Here is a 13,306-nt window from a genome sequence, read left to right on the forward strand (position 1 = left end):
CTGATATTTATAATCGCAAAAACACAGAAAATCGATTTTCGGCAAAAATTCAAAATCATCATCAAAAATTGCAAAAAATGTAAAAAAAATATAATGTTTTTTTGAAAACACAGTTCGATTGGAAATTTAATTACGAACTCAACGAGGTATGACATTCCATATTTGGAGCTATATTTTGAATGTTCTGATCAAAATACTGATATTTATAATCGCAAAAACACAGAAAATCGATTTTCGGCAAAAATTCAAAATCATCATCAAAAATTGCAAAAAATGTGAAAAAAATATGTTTTTTTGAAAACACAGTTCGATTGGAAATTTAATTACGAACTCAACGAGGTATGACATTCCATATTTGGAGCTATATTTTGAATGTTCTGATCAAAATACTGATATTTATAATCGCAAAAACACAGAAAATCGACTTTTGGCAAAAATCCAAAATCATCATCAAAAATTGCAAAAAATGTGAAAAAAATATAATGTTTTTTTGAAAACACAGTTCGATTGGAAATTTAATTACGAACTCAACGAGGTATGACATTCCATATTTGGAGCTATATTTTGAATGTTCTGATCAAAATACTGATATTTATAATCGCAAAAACACAGAAAATCGATTTTCGGCAAAAATCCAAAATCATCATCAAAAATTGCAAAAAATGTGAAAAAAATATAATGTTTTTTTGAAAACACAGTTCGATTGGAAATTTAATTACGAACTCAACGAGGTATGACATTCCATATTTGGAGCTATATTTTGAATGTTCTGATCAAAATACTGATATTTATAATCGCAAAAACACAGAAAATCGATTTTCGGCAAAAATCCAAAATCATCATCAAAAATTGCAAAAAATGTGAAAAAAATATAATGTTTTTTGAAAACACAGTTCGATTGGAAATTTAATTACGAACTCAACGAGGCATGACATTCCATATTTGGAGCTATATTTGAATGTTCTGATCAAAATACTGATATTTATAATCGCAAAAACACAGAAAATCGATTTTCGGCAAAAATTCAAAATCATCATCAAAAATTGCAAAAAATGTGAAAAAAATATAATGTTTTTTTGAAAACACAGTTCGATTGGAAATTTAATTACGAACTCAACGAGGCATGACATTCCATATTTGGAGCTATATTTTGAATGTTCTGATCAAAATACTGATATTTATAATCGCAAAAACACAGAAAATCGATTTTCGGCAAAATCCGAAACCATCATCAAAAATTGCAAAAATGTGAAAAAAATATAATGTTTTTTGAAAACACAGTTCGATTGGAAATTTAATTACGAACTCAACGAGGTATGACATTCCATATTTGGAGCTATATTTTGAATGTTCTGATCAAAATACTGATATCTATTATCGCAAAAACACAGAAAATCGATTTTTGGCAAAAATCCAAAATCATCATCAAAAATTGCAAACAATGTGAAAAAAATAGAATTTTTTTTGAAAACACAATTCGATTGGAATATTAATTACGAACTCAACGAGGCATGACATTCCATATTTGGAGCTATATTTTGAATGTTCTGATCAAAATACTGATATTTATAATCGCAAAAACACAGAAAATCGATTTTCGGCAAAAATTCAAAATCATCATCAAAAATTGCAAAAAATGTGAAAAAAATATAATGTTTTTTTGAAAACACAGTTCGATTGGAAATTTAATTACGAACTCAACGAGGCATGACATTCCATATTTGGAGCTATATTTTGAATGTTCTGATCAAAATACTGATATTTATAATCGCAAAAACACAGAAAATCGATTTTCGGCAAAAATCCGAAACCATCATCAAAAATTGCAAAAAATGTGAAAAAAATATAATGTTTTTTTGAAAACACAGTTCGATTGGAAATTTAATTACGAACTCAACGAGGTATGACATTCCATATTTGGAGCTATATTTTGAATGTTCTGATCAAAATACTGATATTTATAATCGCAAACACACAGAAAATCGATTTTGGCAAAAATCCAAAATCATCATCAAAAATTGCAAAAAATGTGAAAAAATATAATGTTTTTTTGAAAACACAGTTCGATTGGAAATTTAATTACGAACTCAACGAGGTATGACATTCCATATTTGGAGCTATATTTTGAATGTTCTGATCAAAATACTGATATTTATAATCGCAAAAACACAGAAAATCGATTTTCGGCAAAAATTCAAAATCATCATCAAAAATTGCAAAAAATGTGAAAAAAATATAATGTTTTTTTGAAAACACAGTTCGATTGGAAATTTAATTACGAACTCAACGAGGTATGACATTCCATATTTGGAGCTATATTTTGAATGTTCTGATCAAAATACTGATATTTATAATCGCAAAAACACAGAAAATCGATTTTCGGCAAAAATCCAAAATCATCATCAAAAATTGCAAAAAATGTGAAAAAAATATAATGTTTTTTTGAAAACACAGTTTGATTGGAAATTTAATTACGAACTCAACGAGGTATGACATTCCATATTTGGAGCTATATTTTGAATGTTCTGATCAAAATACTGATATTTATAATCGCAAAAACACAGAAAATCGATTTTCGGCAAAAATTCAAAATCATCATCAAAAATTGCAAAAAATGTGAAAAAAATATAATGTTTTTTTGAAAACAGTTCGATTGGAAATTTAATTACGAACTCAACGAGGTATGACATTCCATATTTGGAGCTATATTTTGAATGTTCTGATCAAAATACTGATATTTATAATCGCAAAAACACAGAAAATCGACTTTTGGCAAAAATCCAAAATCATCATCAAAAATTGCAAAAAATGTGAAAAAAATATAATGTTTTTTTGAAAACACAGTTCGATTGGAAATTTAATTACGAACTCAACGAGGTATGACATTCCATATTTGGAGCTATATTTTGAATGTTCTGATCAAAATACTGATATTTATAATCGCAAAAACACAGAAAATCGATTTTCGGCAAAAATCCGAAACCATCATCAAAAATTGCAAAAAATGTGAAAAAAATATAATGTTTTTTGAAAACACAGTTCGATTGGAAATTTAATTACGAACTCAACGAGGTATGACATTCCATATTTGGAGCTATATTTTGAATGTTCTGATCAAAATACTGATATTTATAATCGCAAAAACACAGAAAATCGATTTTCGGCAAAAATTCAAAATCATCATCAAAAATTGCAAAAAATGTGAAAAAAATATAATGTTTTTTTGAAAACACAGTTCGATTGGAAATTTAATTACGAACTCAACGAGGTATGACATTCCATATTTGGAGCTATATTTTAAATGTTCTGATCAAAATACTGATATTTATAATCGCAAAAACACAGAAAATCGACTTTTGGCAAAAATCTAAAATCATCATCAAAAATTGCAAAAAATGTGAAAAAAATATAATGTTTTTTGAAAACACAGTTCGATTGGAAATTTAATTACGAACTCAACGAGGTATGACATTCCATATTTGGAGCTATATTTTGAATGTTCTGATCAAAATACTGATATTTATAATCGCAAAAACACAGAAAATCGATTTTCGGCAAAAATTCAAAACCATCATCAAAAATTGCAAAAAATGTGAAAAAAATATAATGTTTTTTTGAAAACACAGTTCGATTGGAAATTTAATTACGAACTCAACGAGGTATGACATTCCATATTTGGAGCTATATTTTGAATGTTCTGATCAAAATACTGATATTTATAATCGCAAAAACACAGAAAATCGATTTTCGGCAAAAATCCAAAATCATCATCAAAAATTGCAAAAAATGTAAAAAAAATATAATGTTTTTTTGAAAACACAGTTCGATTGGAAATTTAATTACGAACTCAACGAGGCATGACATTCCATATTTGGAGCTATATTTTGAATGTTCTGATCAAAATACTGATATTTATAATCGCAAAAACACAGAAAATCGATTTTCGGCAAAAATTCAAAATCATCATCAAAAATTGCAAAAAATGTGAAAAAAATATAATGTTTTTTTGAAAACACAGTTCGATTGGAAATTTAATTACGAACTCAACGAGGCATGACATTCCATATTTGGAGCTATATTTTGAATGTTCTGATCAAAATACTGATATTTATAATCGCAAAAACACAGAAAATCGATTTTCGGCAAAAATCCGAAACCATCATCAAAAATTGCAAAAAATGTGAAAAAAATATAATGTTTTTTTGAAAACACAGTTCGATTGGAAATTTAATTACGAACTCAACGAGGTATGACATTCCATATTTGGAGCTATATTTTGAATGTTCTGATCAAAATACTGATATTTATAATCGCAAACACACAGAAAATCGATTTTTGGCAAAAATCCAAAATCATCATCAAAAATTGCAAAAAAATGTGAAAAAAATATAATGTTTTTTTGAAAACACAGTTCGATTGGAAATTTAATTACGAACTCAACGAGGTATGACATTCCATATTTGGAGCTATATTTTGAATGTTCTGATCAAAATACTGATATTTATAATCGCAAAAACACAGAAAATCGATTTTCGGCAAAAATTCAAAATCATCATCAAAAATTGCAAAAAATGTGAAAAAAATATAATGTTTTTTTGAAAACACAGTTCGATTGGAAATTTAATTACGAACTCAACGAGGTATGACATTCCATATTTGGAGCTATATTTTGAATGTTCTGATCAAAATACTGATATTTATAATCGCAAAAACACAGAAAATCAATTTTCGGCAAAAATCCAAAATCATCAAAAATTGCAAAAAATGTGAAAAAAATATGTTTTTTTGAAAACACAGTTCGATTGGAAATTTAATTACGAACTCAACGAGGTATGACATTCCATATTTGGAGCTATATTTTGAATGTTCTGATCAAAATACTGATATTTATAATCGCAAAAACACAGAAAATCGATTTTCGGCAAAAATTCAAAATCATCATCAAAAATTGCAAAAAATGTGAAAAAAATATAATGTTTTTTTGAAAACACAGTTCGATTGGAAATTTAATTACGAACTCAACGAGGTATGACATTCCATATTTGGAGCTATATTTTGAATGTTCTGATCAAAATACTGATATTTATAATCGCAAAAACACAGAAAATCGATTTTCGGCAAAAATCCGAAACCATCATCAAAAATTGCAAAAAATGTGAAAAAAATATGTTTTTTTGAAAACACAGTTTGACTTTAAATTTAGTTTTTTTTTAACCAACTGATTTTGGAACTTAATCAGTTTTATCTATTTAAATTTTCTTTTATATTTATTATTCAGTTGGGCCGAAATCCCGGCGGTACTGCAATACCGGGCCAACCCGCGACAGAGGTGGAGCAAGCTCCTAGCACTCCGTCTGATTCCAAAAATCAGTTTAACATTTGTTGTCCTCCAATGGAGGAACTATCAGATGTTAAGCTGATAAGAACAGATACTACACTTTGATCTTAGCCATAAGGCCGAGAAGCGATAACTTTAAACGAAAACAAGCAGGGTCTCCATGAGCAAACGACCAGAAATAGTTGGGAATTATAAGTACGCGCACTCGAAAAATAACTCAGTAATAATAGCCTGCTTTTAGGGGTAGTTTGCGGAGCAAATAAAAGGAACTCTCTTCATTTTGTAACGGAAAATTTAGTTAAATACTTTTTTTGTTTTTTAACTTACATAAAAACTGTAGTCATATGTATACGTTATTATTTTGAAACGGAAAGACTTGTGCCTTATATTAAGAAATATAAATAACGTACACGGCATTCAAAACCGGCATAAAATATGGAAGCCGTGGCTTTTTTTAATCGTTATTTTTAATGTAAGAATGTCAATTTTGAATATATCAGATGTAAAAAAAATTTAATTTAAGCTGCTGATAGTTAAATAAATAACATATTATTTACAAAAATTATTGAAAACGACAAAATCCCAATGTTAATTTACATAAAAAGAGGAAAAAGTCCAAAATCTACTTGACATGCGCCGAAATACTGTTAACACGCTGGTCAGTGGGGCAGTACCAAAATAGAAAAACAGTTGATGGATATACGCCGAGGCACCTGGAAGAACATTTTCGAAGCGAGCTTAAGGCGTGGCGGGATAATAAATTTATATTGTTTTTCTATATCTGGTAAGCCAACAAAGTGCAGCATTTTTCCACGGCCAGTGTCAGCCAGCTTTTCACGCGATTTTTCATGTTCATGCGATACTGTTAAAGGGAAAATGGGAAAAGTGGCCTTGAAGAGTCAGTTCCCTTGGGTCAGGTAATGGGAACTCCTTGTCAGCCAATATATCATCAAGATAAGTTTAAAGTGCTTTTTTGTGAAAATGACAGTCCCGTGTATAAGTTATAGGCTGAATAAGCTTAAGCCCGTACATTTAATTAAAGTAAACCGATACACATCTTTTTCTTTGTACTTTCCAGGATGGATTTTAGAATTGTAATGCAAGACGGAAGATTTAATGACTACGGACACTGGACATGAGGGATAATTAAACCCAACCATTTAAATGTGCAACAAACAATAACCCAGACTAACTGGGATGTGCTAGACGTTCCGTTCCTTAGAAAAATCTCAATGGCCATCAAGCTTAGCTTCGATCCATGTAGTACTTCCTGTAAACACCTGTCGGTATTCCTACTTAAGATATACTGTTTGGCACTCATACTCCAAAGTGTCACTGCCGATTGGCTAATGGACTGTGGAAACTGTCACTGCAAATGGAACTCTGGCAAAAAGACTGCCGACTGCCGCAATTTGAGCCTAAGTGGAGTGCCAGAGTACCTCAGTCCGGAGGTTCAAGTGCTGGATTTGTCACACAACCATATATTCTACCTGGAGGAGAACGCTTTCCTGACCACAAACTTGCAAAATCTCCAGAAGCTACTCATACGAAATGGCACCCTCAAACACATCAACCAGCGGAGTTTCACCCAACTGCAGATCCTAATAGAGCTCGACTTGTCCAACAATCTACTTCTAGACTTGCTACCCAATGTGTTCGACTGTCTTTCGAAAGTACGGGCTATATTGCTGAATGGCAACCTGTTGCAAGCACTTCGCAATGGAGTCTTCCGCAATCTCAAGTATTTGCACAAGATCGAAATAAAGCGCAATCGCTTGGTTAGCATAGATGCCCAGGCTTTTGTGGGAGTACCACTTCTCTCGCAGATCTATCTGGACAACAATGAGCTGACCAAACTGAGAGTGGAGAGTTTCCAGGACTTGAACAAGCTTACAGCATTATCGCTAGTCGAGAATCCCTGGAACTGTACCTGCGATCTTCAGATGTTTCGTGACTTCGTTATAGGTATGAACCTATACACCCCGCCCACATCCTGCCATTATCCTTTGCAGCTACGTGGTCGTCTGTGGATCGAGGATCAGCCGGAGGCGTTTGCCTGCAAGCCGAAAATAGTCTATCCGACGCTCAGTACTTCCATCAACTCTTCCAAGGAGAACGTAACGCTTATATGTCGCGTCCACGGATCTCCTAATACGGTTATTGCCTGGGACTACAGCAATGAAGTATACGAGACCCGCTCCAAGCCGGTGAAAAGTCTGCAAAAGCAGCGTGTTTACATAGAACTGTTGCGGGAGGATGAACCAAAGGTTCGGAAATTCGGACATGATGTTTTTGTGTCACGTCTTACGATAGTTAATGCCAGGAAGAGCGATGAGGGCGTCTATACCTGTCTGGCGGAGAATCCCGGTGGCAGGGACTCGGTTCACATAAGTGTGGTCGTCCAAAAGGACCTGAAACACATTTCCCTGCTCGACAGCAACTTCTTTGCGATAGTATGCCTTATAGCCGTGGGTTTTCTCAGCATGTCGATCCTCTTTTCGTTGGTCACTTGCCTGATTTTCAAGAGATTCAAGCAGTTTCATCCCGGCCAGCACACTTATTTGCAACCCACTAGTTTTCCCGTGCAGTCACCCGGTAGTGAAGATGCTACCGCCATCAGCGCCCTTAGTTCTGGAGTTTTACGGGAAAGCAAGATCGCGCTGGATCCATTAAGTGCTACTGGTGGACCATCAAGTAACTACAATTTTATTATAGCATCCAGTCCGAATGGCGAAATTTACCCAGGCACGAGAAATTATGAAGACGTAAGGTTAAAAAGCAATAGTTATATTGAAAATCTTGACAATCAGACGGAGTCCACTTCATCGCGGAATCGGGAGCTCTATTCTCATATTGCGGGAGTCCAGGAAAAAGGAGCGCCTAAACAGAAAGGCAATAGAATGCAAAATACCAATGTGTTTGAATTTGAACTCATTTTTGTTTTTCCACCACTTAGATGAGCTCGATAAGGATTCCCGGCTGAGTTCCTCGCAATCAACAGGCCGCTCAAAACAGAAGGGACAAATCGAAGAACTCCAACCGGATCTGTTGCCTTCCACTGAACCCACTGCCTTAAAAATGATTAATGAACCTTTCGGTCCACCATCTAAAAAAGGAGAAGTTAACCCCCGAAGCAAGTACAATACGAATGTGCAAAAGTACCTAAAGGAAAAGTACGGCAGCGTTAGAATAAAGAATAACAGCAGTAATAGCCCCATTAGTGGTGATAATACCTCATCATAATATATTTACCTTTTATAATATGGCATTTCCCACCTTTTACTGTTGCAAAGCCACCGTAACCCCCAGCCATTGAAATTTTAGTATGTCCCTGGATTTTGAATCTTATCTAGCCCTACCTCTCTTGGACATCCAGGAGAAAAGAGGACATAAGAGAATAACCTTCCTTGAGTCCTAATCAAGAAGAAATGTACCTCGCCTTATTTCTGATAGTAAATTATGTATTTTAAAAGGGTACTAACATAAGAATATTTATTTACACAGTTCTAAGTGTTTTAACCCACGCACTTTAGGTGAAAGGAATGTAATAAAAAAGTTTTAAGTGATGCCTTTAAATGAAAAAGGAGACGCATTTTTATTATCATATTGATGAAATAGTATATTCAAGGGATATTTTTGCTAGATTTTTGGTTTCCGTTTTAGGAAATCTTCCTTCGTTATGTGATTCTAAAGGACAATTGTAGTAAGTTTCTTTACCTGGCCCTACTTTCCACCATTCCTGACCTACCCCAGACTCATTCCCGTACATATGTCTATAATTCCCAATTAGTTCTGGTCGTTTGCTCATGGAGACCCTGCCCGTTTTCGTTTCAAGTTATCGCCTCTCGGGAGTATGGCTAAGATCAAAGTGTTGATCGCTTCTCAGCCTTATGGCTAAGATCATCGCTTCTCGTCCTTATGGCTAAGATCATCGCTCCTCGGTCTAATGGCTAAGATCATCGCTTCCCGGCCGTATGGCTAAGATCATCGCTTCTCGTCCTTATGGCTAAGATCATCGCTCCTCGGCCTAATGGCTAAGATCATCGCTTCTCGGCCGTATGGCTAAAATCAAAGTGTAGATCGCTTCTCAGCCTTATGGCTAAGATCATCGCTTCTCGGCCGTATGGCTAAGATCATCGCTCCTCGGCCTAATGGCTAAGATCATCGCTCCTCGGCCTAATGGCTAAGATCATCGCTTCTCGGCCGTATGGCTAAGATCATCGCTCCTCGGCCTAATGGCTAAGATCATCGCTCCTCGGCCTAATGGCTAAGATCATCGCTCCTCGGCCTAATGGCTAAGATCATCGCTCCTCGGCCTAATGGCTAAGATCATCGCTTCTCGGCCGTATGGCTAAGATCATCGCTCCTCGGCCTAATGGCTAAGATCATCGCTTCTCGGCCGTATGGCTAAGATCATCGCTCCTCGGCCTAATGGCTAAGATCATCGCTCCTCGGCCTAATGGCTAAGATCATCGCTTCTCGGCCGTATGGCTAAGATCATCGCTCCTCGGCCTAATGGCTAAGATCATCGCTTCTCGGCCGTATGGCTAAGATCATCGCTTCTCGTCCTTATGGCTAAGATCATCGCTCCTCGGCCTAATGGCTAAGATCATCGCTTCTCGGTCGTATGGCTAAAATCAAAGTGTAGATCGCTTCTCAGCCTTATGGCTAAGATCATCGCTTCTCGGCCGTATGGCTAAGATCATCGCTCCTCGGCCTAATGGCTAAGATCATCGCTCCTCGGCCTAATGGCTAAGATCATCGCTTCTCGGCCGTATGGCTAAGATCATCGCTCCTCGGCCTAATGGCTAAGATCATCGCTCCTCGGCCTAATGGCTAAGATCATCGCTCCTCGGCCTAATGGCTAAGATCATCGCTTCTCGGCCGTATGGCTAAGATCATCGCTCCTCGGCCTAATGGCTAAGATCATCGCTTCTCGGCCGTATGGCTAAGATCATCGCTCCTCGGCCTAATGGCTAAGATCATCGCTTCTCGTCCTTATGGCTAAGATCATCGCTCCTCGGCCTAATGGCTAAGATCATCGCTTCTCGGCCGTATGGCTAAAATCAAAGTGTAGATCGCTTCTCAGCCTTATGGCTAAGATCATCGCTTCTCGTCCTTATGGCTAAGATCATCGCTCCTCGGCCTAATGGCTAAGATCATCGCTTCTCGGCCGTATGGCTAAGATCAAAGTGTAGACCGCTCCTCGGCCTTATGGCTAAGATCAAGCGAGACCGAACCACCATAGACGCCCACGGGATGCTCGTGGAGGCATCCACAGCCCCGAACCCTGCTGTACAACAAGGACACCATCACCAGCCCCGCAACGGCCGCTTGCCCGCAACGTTCCCCCTGCCCCGGGTCAAATAACGGGTGTGACGAGACGGCTCCTGAGAAGCGGCAACCAGCCGTCGACCTCGTCTGTACCGGCCCGTTCGACGAACTCGTCCGAGCCGGCCCGTTCGCCGATCACCACCAGGATGGCGACCCCTCCCTCACCGGTCTGGGAGTCTCGGCCCCATCTGGTTCAAGCAGAAGGACCCCCGAAAGACTCAGCAGCACCGCCACAGCGGGCAGGCCGGGAAAGTCACGGCCACTGTTAAACCGTTCAATAGCCACCCAAACCTCCCCTGTCAATAGCCCAGCATAACCTGCAATTTAACGCCTGCCTGAGGACAGGTCATGTCCCCGATCTGTGGAAAAAGTCCAGAACGGTCTTAATCCACAAGAAAGGGGACAGAACTGACCTGACCATCCCCAAACTGTTCGCGGCCGTCATGGCGGACAGGCTGACGGCGTTCCTCACAAACGGAGGAAGGCTCAGTGAGGAGCAAAAAGGCTTCCTCCAGCACGAAGGCTGCCATGAACACAATTTTTTTCTTGGCCAAGTGCTGGAGGAAAGCAGACGTCAAGGCAAGGAACTCGTCATGGGCTGGCTGGACCTGTCCAACGCGTTCGGGTCGATTCCGCATGCCACCATCATGGACGCGGTATGGGGATCCCTTCGAGGATCCGGACCATAATCCACCAGCTGGCCGCCGGCGCCGCGACCACCGCTAAAACCATTGATAGAATGTCGGAAGAGATCCCGATCGAAGCGGGGTCAGACAGGGCTGCCCAGCCAGCCCAATCCTCTTCAACATGGCAATAGACCGGGTACTTCGCAAAATCAAAACCGTCAATGCGGGGTACCTGCTCTACGGGAGCCGCATTAGCACGCTGGCGTACGCCGATGACTTGGTGCTAATGCCGAGCTCCCCAGAGGAGATGAGGTCCTTGCTGCGTGCTGCGGACAACGCCGCAATATAAGCCGGTCTGCACATCAATTTCGGGAAGTGCGCGACCCTGCACCTCACGGAGAAGAAATCCTTGCGGAGGGCAGTGCAGACCGGCTTCCTCGTCCATGGCACGCCAATACCGGCCATGACAGAGGGGTCTAGACGTGGACCAAACACCCAGGGCAGCGATGGAAGCGATAGTCGGGGACATCGCCAAGATAGATGGCTCGCTGCTCGCCCCGTGGCAAAAGATCGACGCGGCCCGCACCTTCGTGGCACCGAAGCTTGACTTCACGCTACGAAGTGGTGACACATTGCGGGCCCCGCTGCGTCATCTTGATACAGCCGTAAAGAAATACGTGAAAAAATGGCTGTATCTGGCGCAGAGAGCGAGCGCGGAGGTAGTATTCACCCCGCTGAGAAAAGGTGGAGCGGGTATACTACCTTCATCTATCTTGGCCAGTATATCGGCCATCTCCCAGGCTCACCGCATGATGTCCTGCCCTGGGGAGGCCGTCTCCCGGATTGCAAGAGAGGGCCTGAGAGAATCGGTGAAACGAAAAATAAACCGGGAGCCATCCGTCTACGAGATGGCCCTGTTTCTCTCAGGCTCCACTCTATCCGGGGAGACAGCCAGCTTTGGCGACCCCGGATTCTGGTGGAGGGTGAGGATGGCCACCAAAAGGCAAGCTGTGCATCTGGCAGTGCGTTGGGCCTGGAGAGGAGATGAGCTACTGGTTGAGTGCAGAGGCCAAAGAAACCGACCAGTGGCTAACCCCAGTCAGTAACGCATTTATACGCAACGGTAGCTTTACCACAGAGCCCGACTGGGAGTCCTCCCAGTCCGGAGCGATTCGATGGGGCAGCGGCGACAAGCGCTGCCGGGTCTATGGATATCAGGAGAGAGAGAGTTAACAGGAGTCTGGAGAGCATTCCACACGTGTTGTGCCACTGCATGCACCACTCAAACGCAATGCAGCAGAGGCACAACGCGGTAATGGAACGCCTCGCCAAGGCTGGTTCACGGCTAGGGGAGCCCCAGGGTGAACTGCCGCGTGGAAGGGGTCGCCGAGGACATGGCGGCCCTCAGGCCGGACCTGGAATGGCGCGACGAACTTAGTATGTTCCGTTCGAGAACGGGGCTGAAGAGTTTGATACCGCGAGGGGCGAGAAGGAAGAAAAATACCGCCCCCTAGCTGAAGCCCTGCGCGCCTTGGGATACCAGGTAAAACTGGAGGCATTAAATGTCGGAGCCTTAGGCTCGTGGGACCCTAGGAACGAAAGGGTCCTCAAGACTTTGGTTGTCTCCAAGTTTTATGCTGGCCTGATGCGCAGACTGATGGTGGCCGACACCATCAGGTGGTCCCGGGACATTTGTGTGGAGCATGTATCCGGGATCAGGCAGTTCACACTGTCAAGTGGAGCTCCCTCCAATTAAACAATAAAAATACTTAAAAATGAGAATATATGAATAAAATACCAATAAAATAAATATTAAAAAATAAAGTTGAAACAGTAATAAGCAAATTAAAACAAGAATAAAAGTTGAACAAGAGAGAACGCTATAGTCGAGTTCCCCGACTATCTGATACCCGTTACTCAGCTAGTGTAAGAGCGAAGGACAGTTTTTGGCGGTTTGTGGGCGTTAGAGTGGGCGTGGCCAAAAGTTTTTTGGCAAATCGATAGAAAT

At 39.8% G+C, this 13,306-nt stretch overlaps 1 protein-coding gene and 1 non-coding gene across 2 annotated transcripts; one reads left to right on the plus strand and one right to left on the minus strand.

The window, feature by feature from the left end:
• Nucleotides 1-5,273: 5,273 nt before the first annotated feature.
• On the minus strand, nucleotides 5,274-5,469 carry LOC120444183. Its single transcript, XR_005615649.1, has one exon. It is a non-coding gene; the product is annotated as a U2 spliceosomal RNA (small nuclear RNA).
• A 563-nt stretch (nucleotides 5,470-6,032) lies between these two features.
• On the plus strand, nucleotides 6,033-8,900 carry LOC120458696 (leucine-rich repeat-containing protein 24). Its single transcript, XM_039646440.1, has 3 exons — nucleotides 6,033-6,122; nucleotides 6,417-8,230; nucleotides 8,295-8,900. Exons 2-3 carry the CDS (start codon nucleotides 6,571-6,573, stop codon nucleotides 8,579-8,581), a joined length of 1,947 nt encoding a protein of 648 aa, XP_039502374.1. The 5' UTR covers nucleotides 6,033-6,122; nucleotides 6,417-6,570; the 3' UTR covers nucleotides 8,582-8,900.
• Nucleotides 8,901-13,306: the final 4,406 nt, after the last annotated feature.

Source organism: Drosophila santomea, chromosome 2L (genome assembly GCF_016746245.2).
Source record: "Drosophila santomea strain STO CAGO 1482 chromosome 2L, Prin_Dsan_1.1, whole genome shotgun sequence".
Taxonomy (NCBI): Eukaryota; Metazoa; Arthropoda; class Insecta; order Diptera; family Drosophilidae; genus Drosophila; species Drosophila santomea.